At 42.5% G+C, this 15,252-nt stretch overlaps 1 protein-coding gene across 1 annotated transcript; it reads right to left on the bottom strand.

Moving 5' to 3' along the window:
- Positions 1 to 11,437: 11,437 nt before the first annotated feature.
- Positions 11,438 to 14,792, bottom strand: LOC127294738 (protein GRAVITROPIC IN THE LIGHT 1). The gene is made up of 2 exons (XM_051324618.2): positions 14,489 to 14,792; positions 11,438 to 13,030 (listed from the first exon to the last, which is right to left on the bottom strand). Exon 2 carries the CDS (start codon positions 12,964 to 12,966, stop codon positions 11,698 to 11,700), a length of 1,269 nt encoding a protein of 422 aa, XP_051180578.1. The 5' UTR covers positions 12,967 to 13,030; positions 14,489 to 14,792; the 3' UTR covers positions 11,438 to 11,697.
- Positions 14,793 to 15,252: the final 460 nt, after the last annotated feature.

Genomic DNA, 15,252 nt, shown 5'->3' with positions numbered 1-15,252 from the left:
TAAATGCAGCCAATTTGATCTCAAAAAAAAAAGAAACTGAAGTTCCTCGGCGTGGCCGGCTTTTTATTTTCTGCAAAATGGAGGATTGATCCGATCTCTACATGGAAAAGATGCATACGACCTCACAAGTAAAGATCATCCCAACAAGGTTTTATACCTCAAAAATGCGAAAAAACCCCATCAACGCAGAATTTTCCAAAATTTGGAACTCTGCCAATTAGTAAAGTACTTTTGCATCCGAAACTTGCTTGGATGCCGAGTCTTAGTGGAATTTCAGAGCATCAAGTATTAGTAAACAAATTTATAACCAACTACTGCAAATATTTATGGAGATGGAGACCAAACTGCATCCAGCAAATTCCGCAAATCAAGGTAATTAGTATAAATTGTACTACAGAAAACTAATCCGCATCTACCTAATTTGTAATATTCGGAATCCAGTCGGACCCGCTTAGTTCGCTCTTTGCAGCCCTAATCCAACTATTTGCCAGCGTTTAGCTTATGGAAATTTTTTACGTATGGAATCCGAGGATATTTTGCTTTTGAATTGCTGACATGTGTCACGTGTGTTGGGCCATATCTCTTCATATTTTAGGTCGGTTTGTACCCCTAGTTTTCGACCTCTGGTCGTCCTGGACCCCTATATAAGTGTCAAGGATGCCCCCAAATTAGGTTTAGACCATGTTAAAGATAAATCCTAGTTTATAGTTGTTTGCTAAACAAAACTATTGATACCAACACTCTTCAATTCGTTTTGATCTGGAGTTTTATGCTACTGAAAGTTTGTGTGATATGTTGTTTCATTGGGGATTAGAAGATTGCAATTTACCGCTTCGTGGTCGTCGGCTACGTGCGCAAGTGTGTGGAGTTGCGAATATCTTGCAGGGTTGAGAGTTGTTGCATTGGCGACAGGGATCGATCGAGAGACTCGTCGGCGTCATACAAGTTATCATCCACTTATCATCATGTATCTCCGTTGTGTTCATCGCGTGTTCATCACCATCCACCTCGCTTACTGAGAAGATCGGGCAACCCCTTATCATTCTTGGATTGGCTTCAACTTGGTGAGATTTTTTTTTGAGGGGGTATTTGGGAAAACTCGGTGATACGTCTCCGACGTATCGATAATTTCTTATGTTCCATGCCACATTATTGATGTTATCTACATGTTTTATGCACACTTTATGTCGTATTCGTGCATTTTCTGGAACTAACCTATTAACAAGATGCCGAAGTGCCAGTTCCTGTTTTCTGCTGTTTTTGGTTTCAGAAATCCTAGTAACGAAATATTCTCGGAATCGGATGAAATCAACGCCCAAGTTCCTATTTTCACCGGAAGCATCCAGAACACCCGGGAAGGACCAGAGGGGGGGCACTGGGCCCCCCAGAAGCCCTCCTGCGCCGCCTCTTCGCCTATATAAAGCCTCCGTCGCGAAAACCCTGAGACGTTCGACGAAAACCACAGAAACCTTCCAGAGCCGCCGCCATCGCGAGGCCAAGATCTGGGGGACAGGAGTCTCTGTTCCGGCACCCTGCCGGAGCGGGGAAGTGCCCCCGGAAGGCTTCTCCATCGACACCGCTGCCATCTCCACCGCCATCTTCATCACCGCTGCTGCTCCCATGAGGAGGGAGTAGTTCTCCATCGAGGCTCGGGGCTGTACCGGTAGCTATGTGGTTCATCTCTCCCATGTACCTCAATACAATAATCTCATGAGCTGCTTTACATGATTGAGATTCATATGAGTTTTGTATCACTACTATCTATGTGCTACTCTAGCAAAGTTATTAAAGTAGTTCTATTCCTCCTGCACGTGTGTAAAGGTGACAGTGTGTGCACCGTGTTAGTACTTGGTTTATGCTATGATCATGATCTCTTGTAGATTGCGAAGTTAACTATTGCTATGATAATATTGATGTGATCTATTCCTCCTACATATGCATGAAGGTGACAGTGTGCATGCTATGTTAGTACTTGGTTTAGTCTTTTGATCTATCTTACACTATAAGGTTACTAAAATATGAACAAATTGTGGAGCTTGTTAACTCCGGCATTGAGGGTTCGTGTAATCCTACGCAATGCGTTCATCATCCAACAAAAGTGTAGAGTATGCATTTATCTATTCTGTTATGTGATCAATGTTGAGAGTGTCCACTAGTGAAAGTGTAATCCCTAGGCCTTGTTCCTAAATACTGCTGCGTTACTACTGCTTGTTTACTGTTTCACTGTGTTACTACTGCTGCAATACCACCACCATCAACTACACGCCCGCAAGCTATTTTCTGGCACCGTTGCTACTGCTCATATATATTCATACCACCTGTATTTCACTATCTCTTCGCCGAACTAGTGCACCTATTAGGTGTGTTGGGGACACAAGAGACTTCTTGCTTTGTGGTTGCAGGGTTGCATGAGAGGGATATCTTTGACCTCTTCCTCCCTGAGTTCGATAAACCTTGGGTGATCTACTTAAGGGAAAACTTGCTGCTGTTCTACAAACCTCTGCTCTTGGAGGCCCAACACTGTCTACAGGAAAGGAGGGGGAACGTAGACATCAAGCACTTTTCTGGCGCCGTTGCCGGGGACCAGAAAGCTACACAACAAGGATTTCCTCCCTCGTCAACCACGCGCCAGTCCTGGACAGCATCAAGCACTTTTCTGGCGCCGTTGCCGGGGAGGAAAGGTAAAAGGTACTCACACTCCGTATCTCGGCTACTAAGCTATTTTCCGGCGTTGTAAGTACTCAAAGCTATTTCCTTTAGATCCTGCAATTGCATCTTTTTGTTTCTTGTTTACACTAGTAAGGCATAATGGAAAACATATGTGAGCTTTTTATTCTATTTCCTGAGTCAAGACATGAATGGTTTAATCCGAAAATTAAAAAACCCATGGAACATATTAGCATGAACACATTGAACACCATTGTTGCTAATGATATGGAAAATTCTAAGCTTGGGGAAGCTGGTTTTGACGAGCATGATCTTTTTAGTCCCCCAAGCATTGAGGAGAAAATTTTCTTTGATGATACTTTGCCTCCCATATATGATGATTATAATGATAGTGGTCTTTTGGTTCCACCTACTATGGAGAGTGAATTTGATTATGATTACAATATGCCTCCTATATTTGATGATAGCTACTTTGTTGAATTTGCTCCCACTACAACAACTAATAAAATTGACTATGCTTATGTTGGGAGTAGCAATAATTTTATGCATGAGACTCATGATAAGAATGCTTTATGTGATGGTTATATTGTTGAGTTTGCTCATGATGCTACTGAAAGTTATTATGAGAGAGGAAAATATGGTTGTAGAAATTTTCATGTTACTAAAACACCTCTCTATGTGCTGAAATTTTTGAAGTTACACTTGTTTTATCTTCCTATGCTTGTTACTTTGCTCTTCATGAACTTGTTTATTTACAAGATTCCTATGCATAGGAAGCATGTTAGACTTAAATGTGTTTTGGATTTGCCTCTTGATGCTCTCTTTTGCTTCAAATACAATTTCTTGCGAGTGCATCATTAAAACTGCTGAGCCCATCTTAATGGCTATAAAGAAAGAACTTCTTGGGAGATAACCCATGTGTTATTTTGCTACAGTACTTTGTTTTATATTTGTGTCTTGAAAGTTGTTTACTACTGTAGCAACCTCTCCTTATCTTAGTTTTGTGTTTTGTTGTGCCAAGTAAAGCCGTTGATAGAAAAGTAAGTACTAGATTTGGATTACTGCGCAGTTCCAGATTTCTTTGCTGTCACGAATCTGGGTCCACCTCCCTGTAGGTAGCTCAGAAAATTAAGCCAATTTACGTGCATGATCCTCAGATATGTACGCAACTTTCATTCAATTTGAGCATTTTCATTTGAGCAAGTCTGGTGCCATTTTAAAATTCGTCAATACGAACTATTCTGTTTTGACAGATTCTGCCTTTTATTTCGCATTGCCTCTTTTGCTATGTTGGATGAATTTCTTTGATCCATTAATGTCCAGTAGCATTATGCAATGTCCAGAAGTGTTAAGAATGATTGTGTCACCTCTGAATATGTTAATTTTTATTGTGCACTAACCCTCTAATGAGTTGTTTCGAGTTTGGTGTGGAGGAAGTTTTCAAGGATCAAGAGAGGAGTATGATGCAACATGATCAAGGAGGGTGAAAGCTCTAAGCTTGGGGATGCCCCGGTGGTTCACCCCTGCATATATCAAGAAGACTCAAGCGTCTAAGCTTGGGGATGCCCAAGGCATCCCCTTCTTCATCGACAACATTATCAGGTTCCTCCCCTGAAACTATATTTTTATTCCATCACATCTTATGTGCTTTTTCTTGGAGCGTCAGTTTGTTTTTGTTTTTGTTTTGTTTGAATAAAATGGATACTAGCATTCACTTTATGGGAGAGAGACACGCTCCGCTGTAGCATATGGACAAGTATGTCCTTGGTTTCTACTCATAGTATTCATGGTGAAGTTTCTCCTTCGTTAAATTGTTATATGGTTGGAATTGGAAAATGATACATGTAGTAATTGCTATAAATGTCTTGGGTAATGTGATACTTGGCAATTGTTGTGCTCATGTTTAAGCTCTTGCATCATATGCTTTTCACCCATTAATGAAGAAATACATAGAGCATGCTAAAATTTGGTTTGCATATTTGGTTTCTCTAAGGTCTAGATAATTTCTAGTATTGAGTTTGAACAACAAGGAAGACGGTGTAGAGTCTTATAATGTTTTCGATATGTCTTTTATGAGAGTTTTGCTGCACCGGTTCATCCTTGTGTTTGTTTCAAATAAGCCTTGCTAGCCTAAACCTTGTATCGAGAGGGAATACTTCTCATGCATCCAAAATACTTGAGCCAACCACTATGCCATTTGTGTCCACCATACCTACCTATACTACATGGTATTTTCCGCCATTCCAAAGTAAATTGCTTGAGTGCTACCTTTAAAATTCCATCATTCACCTTTGCAATATATAGCTCATGGGACAAATAGCTTAAAAACTATTGTGGTATTGAATATGTAATTATGCACTTTATCTCTTATTAAGTTGCTTGTTGTGCGATAACCATGTTCACTGGGGACGCCATCAACTATTCATTGTTGAATTTCATGTGAGTTGCTATGCATGTTCGTCTTGTCTGAAGTAAGAGAGATCTACCACCATATGGTTAAGCATGCATATGTTAGAGAAGAACATTGGGCCGCTAACTAAAGCCATGATCCATGGTGGAAGTTTCAGTTTTGGACAACAATCCTCAAAATCTCAAATGAGAAAATTATTAATTGTTGTTATATGCTTATGCATAAAAGAGGAGTCCATTATCTGTTGTCTATGTTGTCCCGGTATGGATGTCTAAGTTGAAGAATAATCAATAGCGAGAAATCCAATGCGAGCTTTCTCCTTAGACCTTTGTACAGGCGGCATAGAGGTACCCCTTTGTGACACTTGGTAAAAACAATGCATCGTGATGACCCGGTAGTCCAAGCTAATTAGGACAAGGTGCGGGCACTATTAGTACGCTATGCATGAGGCTTGCAACTTATAAGATATAATTTACATGATGCATATGCTTTATTACTACCGTTGACAAAATTGTTTCATGTTTTCAAAATCAAAGCTCTAGCACAAATATAGCAATCGATGCTTTTCCTCTATGGAGGACTATTCTTTTACTTTCAATGTTGAGTCAGTTCACCTATCTCTCTCCACCTCAAGAAGCAAACACTTGTGTGAACTGTGCATTGATTCCTACATATTTGCTTATTGCACTTATTATGTTACTCTATGTTGACAATATCCATGAGATATACATGTTACAAGTTGAAAGCAACCGCTGAAACTTAATCTTCTTTTGTGTTGCTTCAATGCCTTTACTTTGAATTATTGCTTTATGAGTTAACTCTTATGCAAGACTTATTGATGCTTGTCTTGAAGTGCTATTCATGAAAAGTCTTTGCTTTATGATTCAGTTGTTTACTCATGTCATTACCATTGTTTTGATCGCTGCATTCACTACATATGCTTTACAAATAGTATGATCAAGTTTATGATGGCATGTCACTCCAGAAATTATCTTTGTTATCGTTTTACCTGCTCGGGACGAGCAGAACTAAGCTTGGGGATGCTGATACGTCTCCGACGTATCGATAATTTCTTATGTTCCATGCCACATTATTGATGTTATCTACATGTTTTATGCACACTTTATGTCGTATTCGTGCATTTTCTGGAACTAACCTATTAACAAGATGCCGAAGTGCCAGTTCCTGTTTTCTGCTGTTTTTGGTTTCAGAAATCCTAGTAACGAAATATTCTCGGAATCGGATGAAATCAACGCCCAAGTTCCTATTTTCACCGGAAGCATCCAGAACACCCGGGAAGGACCAGAGGGGGGGCACTGGGCCCCCCAGAAGCCCTCCTGCGCCGCCTCTTCGCCTATATAAAGCCTCCGTCGCGAAAACCCTGAGACGTTCGACGAAAACCACAGAAACCTTCCAGAGCCGCCGCCATCGCGAGGCCAAGATCTGGGGGACAGGAGTCTCTGTTCCGGCACCCTGCCGGAGCGGGGAAGTGCCCCCGGAAGGCTTCTCCATCGACACCGCTGCCATCTCCACCGCCATCTTCATCACCGCTGCTGCTCCCATGAGGAGGGAGTAGTTCTCCATCGAGGCTCGGGGCTGTACCGGTAGCTATGTGGTTCACCTCTCCCATGTACCTCAATACAATAATCTCATGAGCTGCTTTACATGATTGAGATTCATATGAGTTTTGTATCACTACTATCTATGTGCTACTCTAGCAAAGTTATTAAAGTAGTTCTATCCCTCCTGCACGTGTGTAAAGGTGACAGTGTGTGCACCGTGTTAGTACTTGGTTTATGCTATGATCATGATCTCTTGTAGATTGCGAAGTTAACTATTGCTATGATAATATTGATGTGATCTATTCCTCCTACATATGCATGAAGGTGACAGTGTGCATGCTATGTTAGTACTTGGTTTAGTCTTTTGATCTATCTTACACTATAAGGTTACTAAAATATGAACAAATTGTGGAGCTTGTTAACTCCGGCATTGAGGGTTCGTGTAATCCTACGCAATGCGTTCATCATCCAACAAAAGTGTAGAGTATGCATTTATCTATTCTGTTATGTGATCAATGTTGAGAGTGTCCACTAGTGAAAGTGTAATCCCTAGGCCTTGTTCCTAAATACTGCTGCGTTACTACTGCTTGTTTACTGTTTCACTGTGTTACTACTGCTGCAATACCACCACCATCAACTACACGCCCGCAAGCTATTTTCTGGCACCGTTGCTACTGCTCATATATATTCATACCACCTGTATTTCACTATCTCTTCGCCGAACTAGTGCACCTATTAGGTGTGTTGGGGACACAAGAGACTTCTTGCTTTGTGGTTGCAGGGTTGCATGAGAGGGATATCTTTGACCTCTTCCTCCCTGAGTTCGATAAACCTTGGGTGATCTACTTAAGGGAAAACTTGCTGCTGTTCTACAAACCTCTGCTCTTGGAGGCCCAACACTGTCTACAGGAAAGGAGGGGGAACGTAGACATCACTCGGTGAGCTTGTTTCTTACTTTGAGTACTTCGATCCCGTTAGTTGGTTTAAATTTTAGGTCACTCGAGAGTCAGATTTGAGAGTTGTTAAGTTAGTTTGGGCTGCAGTTTTAGCAGCACAGAGCAATTTTGGAAGACGAGCAGTTTGGGTAGGCAAACGGTGTTTGGTTGAGCTGATTCTTGGTATGTATATTGGAAACTCATATGTCTGTTTGTCTATCAAATTTATTGTTGATTGAAGGTGATATAAAGAACAGTTTGTTGATTACTGAAGAGGAAAGAAACTAGGATACTTCTACCTTTGTTGTGTTTTGCCTCTTATGGTTGTTGTTGTTGTTGTTGTCGTTGCCGGTGGGCAATGAAGAGAAGTGTTATAATATATAGATGTTCTAGGGACTTTTCCAATGTTCTAGAGAATACTTTATTCTCATGTTGCTCACATTAAAGCTTGTGTGGATTGGTTGGTTCACACCCGGGATTTTTCTCTCTTCACGTTGAGGAGGTTTTCACGTAAATTTTTGTATCACCTGTGTGTGTGTTTGTGTTTATTTTTTCGATGCATATTTATTGGTTAAACCTATCATCAAAGTTTACATATTTTACATAGGCATAACGGGGATGTGAGGTCCGTGTGCCCCCACAACGTGTCATCTGGTTTATATGTACAAAGGGGGAAATGCGGGGTCTCTCACTGTGTTCACAAATGTTCCAATAGCTATTGCCTATTTGCATTGCATTCGATTGTCAAGCTATGCTGCAGTTGGTAGTTCTGCAATATCTCGCCACCCACAGAAAATAAAAAGAAAAACAAATTGTCACGCCCCGAGACCGGGCCTAGACGAGACAGCCGCCGCGCGCCTATAAATCGAGAGGCTTATACTCGCGCAAGGCTAAAAATGCAGGCTTAAACCAGCACAGTGGATCTCGAGAACCTCAACTACACATCTTCACAATATTTCTTTTACATTTACAAAAGAATACAACTAGTTTCTCTACTTCGCTTCCCACACGCTGGTCCAGCCTAATCTCCGATCGACGAACTCTTCTGCTGCGCAACTCTGATAAAAACATTGGGGGATGGATGAGTATGATAAGTCACACTCAGCAAACCGGTTATACACAATCATATAAATTGTAAAATAGAAATGCTTTTCTAAAACAAAAGATGGTTAAGGTATTAGGCAATTTAAAACGCATGGTGCCACACATGAAAGTAAGTTTCCCAACCCGGGAATCACAGGGGTGAAATTCACACTTTTACACTCTGCAGAGGGGTACTCCGACATCGACAGCCTCAACTAGCACCACACAGGCGCTAGAGGAGCAAAGCCCTTTTACCCGCTAAGACCCGGACACCTGAACCTACTGATGTCGATCGCTCCTACGGATCCATCATCGACACGTTCCACAACAGGGCCGTTCCCAACGGAGAACTCAGTCAGCCCCATACCTGAACTGTGACCGGTACAATATGTTTACCTTCGTAACACCAAGTTTTCTCTTATAAAAACATGTATATTCACTTGAACACTTTCCAAATCCATACTCATTCTAATGCCCGGCTTGTATCGGTGGCTCACACCGGATCCATCACCGTATACTGACACCGGCACATTAGTCACAAATATTTCAACGGAATGCTCACTTATCTCTACCAAATAATCTAACATGTATTTAACAGCAATACCTACTTTACAAAATGCATGAGAGGGTATAAAACAGCTTGCCTCAGAATAAACGATGGATAGGATTCCAGGATTATATATAGCTTCGAATAGAAAACCAGCAATCATATAAACCAACAGCTGTAGCAACTGTAATCTCAACTCGGCTCTCATCTTCGTCTCAGCAGAATCTCTTCGCTCTATACTTCTTGTTGGAATATTCATCGGCAAGTCTCTCGCTAGCCTAATCCCTCTCTGGACTTCTCTCACTTGCTCTGTGCATGGTTTCTATCTACTCTCTCAGAAAGCGTTGGGTCCAGAAAGAGCAGCCGCACCAGGTATTTATAGGGGACAAAGTCGGTTAACCAGCTAAAATATCAGGCCGCCCTACCGCTTAACGCTGGCTAAAATATCAGCCGCTTCGCTGACTAAACAATTGTTTGCCGACGTCCAGAAGGTGAGCAAGCTAACTAGTACTACAACCTGGCCAGCATGCATCGACTCCATGCAAAACAATGATAACTAGGCTATTTATTCCTGCCACCAAGGCATGCATGCCCACTAAAACAAGGCCACGTTGCACCTTTCCTCACTAAATATCTACAGTAGTTCTTCTAATTTGTCTGGTCGGCAGATGCATTGCCAGGGCATGCACAAGCAAGTACTACTAGGAGTTCAAAACTAATCTTTACTTCTAGTCCTCTAACATGCCTACACGTGGGATCTACTTCATGCCCAAACAAAACAAGTCAGGTTCTAAACTCACTGTAGTAATATTTGTTGCAGTTTTAGCAACTAACTAACGTAAACACATCAGATTAGCATATAAATAATAATTAGAAACAAATTAGCATTTAATCCTAATTAATTAATAGCCCAAAAATCGGGTTATCACACAAATCACACAAGTGTCATACTGCCATCTATTTATACACTTGTGGAATTTATAGAGGCACGAACTATTTACAAATAAGGGAAACTCATTGCGAACAGAAAACATTCGGTCCGGAAGAAGCAAGCCATTTTCATGTCAGCACAAGCCTCGCTGTGCTTCAGATGCGGAAGTTGGCACGTTGTAATAAGAGCATCTCTAACACATTCTCTAGAAATGCAAATCGAAAAACTCGAGTCAGTCTTCCAAAAACATGTTTACGGATCGCAAAACGGCTGACGTAGAACAAATTAGAACTTAAAAATGGAATATTTAAAAATCATCATCTTCTTCACGAGAACTATCCGCACCGCTTCCTAGATCTCCGCCGGCGGCTGCAGCCGCGAGCTTGAGGGTCAGACGAGAACGGTCGCGCACAAGGAAGAGGCGAGCGCAGGTCCGAGCGACACGGTCGGACACGGCCGTGATTACTGCTGCGACTTGGCCATGCAGCTCCACGACTCTAGATTGATGCTAGCTCTAGATTCATTGCTGCTTGGCCACGCATGCAGCTGCTAGCTGCTCCTGCTTGGTTGAGGCGTATTGCTGCTGCTTGCTTCTGCTTGGCCGCGCATATGCAGCTGCGCAGCCTGTCACCACGCCGCGCGATAGCTTGCTGTGTACGCCCGTCGCACGCCTCACCTGCAGCCACGAGCTTGGTTGTCCTCGCACAATTTTAGCAAAGTAGCCAAAAATCGGCGGCTGGAGGTGATTGTACGGACAGCGGCGCTGAAGAAGTCTGTTCAGTTTTGGGTCTGTAAACCACCCTTTGATCTGTATTAATAGTGGTCAATTCTATAAAAAAATCGGGCCCTGAAAAAGTTTCAGTCTATGTTCTGCGCCACTTTCAACCCGAACCCATAAATCGCCGGAAAAATAGGGTTCCGCTCTGCTAGAGATGCTCTAACGTCTTTTATTGCAGCAAGGAGGGATTGCATCCTGTATGTACTATGGACGCTCTAGCTTCTTTTGTCTTGCACCTACAAATTGCATCTCTTAGTACTAGGGCTAGCCAACTTCTTTCGCATGTAGCATCTCCTTGGCGTTTTGGCATGCAGATGCTTTTTGGAAAAACTGTGCTTCGCCAAGTTGTAAAATGCTTCAGTTACTCAATCGTTAAATTTTACACGGTACATAACAAAAACAATATTATGGTGCACATATATTACTCCCTCCAATCCATAAAAAGTGTCAGTTGTTCAAAGCTGAATTAAAGCATTGACTTACTATGGATTGGAGGGAGTACTGTACAATAACCAGATAAGACAGCCAAAAAGAAAACTTACATAGTGGCGGCAGGTAGATCAAACACTGGACAGAATTACATCACAGACCAGAAGAAAAATAATAATCTTCACAAAGAAAAAATTGTTCTTCGCAAAGGTATTGCTACCACATTTCATATGAATAACATTTTTCCGAGGTAGCATCGCATACAAGATAAGACATACACCGCCTTATCAGATGCAACTAAGTGCCCTCACAGGATGTAAAATGCTCTGAATCTTCTCAAGCAACTGCAACATTTTCAGTCAGCATATTTGACATTTGAAAGGTACACTCGAGCCTGTATGACACTAGTCCCGATCATGAAACCAGGCATCACCATCAAACCAACTTTAGGCCTCTCGGCACCTTCATCCAAGACGATGTTCTTGACAACACTTTCCATGTGAATCTCCGAGAACTCGCTTCCCTTTTTCACTTGGAAGACCCTGACCTTTGGATCGAAAGAGTACGCCAGCCTATGCAATAACCATATGGACTTCGCCAACTTGAGAAATGCCTGATAGAAAGGTGTCCTTGGATGGCCACCGCTCATGACGTAGTTTCTCTGATCCATGTTACCAAAGAAAGAACCTTCCATTTTTGGGTGCACAAGCAACAGGTATTTGCTTCTGCAGAACTTTCCGAAAACTGAATCTGGGTTTTGGCTCAATACATCCAGAGGATCCATGGCTCGTACTGCAAGGAACTGGTGAAAGAAAGCCTCATTGGAAACGGTGGCAGTAGCATCCTTCACGGAAAAGCTCTTTTCATGGAAACCACTGAACATTCTTTGGCAAATATAGGACTCAAATGCATACTTCTTGTGAGCTCTCCTTGCATAAACTACATCAGGTTCAATTGCATTTGCAGCAGCATCGAGATCCCACCCAGCAGCTTTCATCATGTTGATCAAGGGCTTTGAGAAATCATGTATTGATTGGTATGAATTATCAGCAGCAGATGTAAATAAACTTGGTGTCAGTTCAATGGAGAAGTAGTTCTCTTCTTCGTCAGATTCCTCAGATTCCTTGTTAAGTAAGCCCCTTTGTTTCAATTTCTTCTCCAGCTTTGATTTTCGATGTTTGGCCTCATCAATTTGCTGCTGTAAATGGGTAATCTCGGTATCTCTATTCTGGATCTGGGACTGGAACTTCTTAACCATGACCTCATATGTCTTTAACAAGTTCTGCTGCTCTTGTATTTCAGAAAGCAAGCGTGAATCTTGAGGTGATGCTGCTATTGGTTTAGGATTTTTCTCTCTGTAAGTATGCTTAAGTTCTGAAAGCCTCGTGAGCTCATCTATGACACGCTTATCAGCAGTTTGAATCTTGTCTGGGTCATACGGGGTGTGAGCTTCCTGCAGCTGAATGTATGCAGCCTTTAAAGAGGATATGTTGTTGAATATTCTTCCAATCATACTGTCCATCGAATCCATGTTCTGATTCATATTTTCATCAATGGGCTGAGGATAAACTTTCTGGCTATTGTTGTCATAAATTTGTGATTCCTTGGAGCCTGCTCGGATCATTACTTCTTGCCCTCAGGATCAACCAAGTTAGCTGTCTCCAATCGAAGTACAAGTGGACATCAACCTGCAAAAGCAACGGGTTCAGGTCATAACTCAGGATACTACATGAACTGCATAAATGGCCAGAATAGTAATGGCTCAAAAGCAACCTCTGCAAGTATTTCACGTCCCAGAATAAGAGAGAGATTTTCGCGCAAAGTAAACTACACCACACTTTGGGTTGTTCTAAAACAGATACCCCTCTGCCAAAATGTAGTGCGTATTTAGTTTTGTTCAAAGTACATAGAAAAAAATCAACATATACAATATCAAATACATTTAATATGAAAGTATGTTTGATGACAGTTCTAATAAGATTGATTTGATGTTGTAGATGTTAAATTTGGTATAGATGGAGTATCATATAACCAGCCCCCCAGATTCTCAAACTTGAACATATGTTTCTTAACATGGCCTCCACACCATCCAAACCAAAAACGAAAAGGATCAGTTGACCTCCCCAAGATGAATGGTATGAACCGCATTTTACTCATTAGATTTATATACCATCTGGAACATGCTGACCTTCAGGGAATCAAGAGAAAATTGATTTCAAGTCATATGATCCATGGAACTATAAATACAAGAAACTGCAATGCAAGTAGCATATGTGGGGAAAACCAATGGCATCATTAGATACCAATCACAACCTCACCACGCCTTATATCGTATCAACTCCAAGCCTCTTTACAGGTTCATGACTCAGATTAGAAAGCTTCACTGTCACACATCCTATACTGATGAAGATGCTGTTGATTGCCTTGTAAGCAAGAACCATGTGAAGCCTACTCATACCTTGCTTTCCTCCCAAGTCTTTGCTAAAGAAGGCCATTTTGGTAATCTTAGTATAAATATTGTCTGAACTAAACTCGACTTTTCCCCCTTTGTGCCAACTGTCTACTACAATCTTCAGGCAGTAAATATCATGTTCAGCAAACCCCCCGAGAACTAAATCGTATGACATGTTGTTTCAACCATATGACAGGCATGTTGGGAGGCTAAATCTTCCCCATGAGTGACTTCTCGCTGGCTAACCAGGGAAGTGGCAGGGCTGGCTTTTAGTTAGGGTGGTTCCTGGGCTAATTACAGAACAAGATGTCTGGAATACCCCTGAGGAAAAAGCTATCAAGTTTTTTTGCGGGCTTGCAGTATGATCTGTGTATTCTTTTGAAGTATAAATCAGCAAGGTAGTTCAAACTGGGAGTACATGTTAACATTAGTAATTAAGATGGTGTCTACCAGGTTATTTTTGCTCGAGAACAGGTTCAGTCGTCTACCAGGGCACCAGGCTACACCATGATTTCCAGCTTACTAGTTGCCCAGATGTGTAATTTTCCTTCTTCCATCGCAGTAGCACATACAGAAAGTAAAAGAACTAACACACAGAGAGACAAATCTACGGTTGAAATGTAGGCACGAAGTTTCGGATCCAGTAAAACCAACCCTCAGTCCAAGGCGAGTAGGCACATGTAGCCATGCTAACCTGATTTCCCGAGGGTGTGGAGTTGGAGGTAGCACGCCACGAAGGGGGCTCCGGCGGTGAAGAGCTGGGAGGGGAGTAGGCGAAAGAGGTTGGCTCCGGCGGTGAGGACGCCAGCTGCTCCAGGGATGTGGTGCGTCCCGGCGATCTGGACGCGGAGATCCGGGACGGTTACCAGCGGCTAGGACGCGGCCAGGCAGGAGCCGAGTAGGGGGTAGGGGAATTGGGAAGCTCCGGCGACGGAGTGTGGAGGAGGAGGTCGGGTCGGGCGGCGAGAGAATCTGAGCCGGCCGAGGAAAGGGGGTCGCGGTTTGTGTCCAGTCCAGCAGACCAGCACAAGGAGTGTTTGGTTCCCGCACCTCCCATCAGGATGGGAATGGGCCGACCCGGCCCCGGCCTTGGCCCTGGCCCTGGCCCCTGTGGCCCCAAGGCCAATTTGAGGGGTCATGGGCCGACCCAATTAAAAAATCTCAGTGGCCCCGCTGGCCCGATGGGTATCTGGGGCCGATCCGAATTCTAACTTTGATACAATTTTTTTGGTCATGCTTACACCAAGAACATTCGGCAAGATTGCCAATAAACAGCAAAAATGCTCTTGATTCGCTTAAAAAGAGTAGAACATATAAATTACGTCACGTATGTTCATAACGATTACATGACCAAACTGACCGACCAAACTGACCATCAGTCCATCACTTCTCCCGCATATGATTTAGTATGGGTCACGTATGCAACTTCTACAAGCATTCTTGTCAACGGAAAAGAAC

The sequence above is a fragment of the Lolium perenne genome, chromosome 4 (genome assembly GCF_019359855.2).
Source record: "Lolium perenne isolate Kyuss_39 chromosome 4, Kyuss_2.0, whole genome shotgun sequence".
NCBI lineage: Eukaryota > Viridiplantae > Streptophyta > Magnoliopsida > Poales > Poaceae > Lolium > Lolium perenne.
The sequence above is the reverse complement of the archived record's forward strand: the minus strand, read 5'-3'. Positions and strand labels throughout refer to the sequence as shown.

Coding starts and splice junctions, on each gene's coding strand:
- LOC127294738 (XM_051324618.2), bottom strand. CDS start 12,966: ATGATCCGAGCAGGCTCCAAGGAATCACAAATTTATGACAACAATAGC.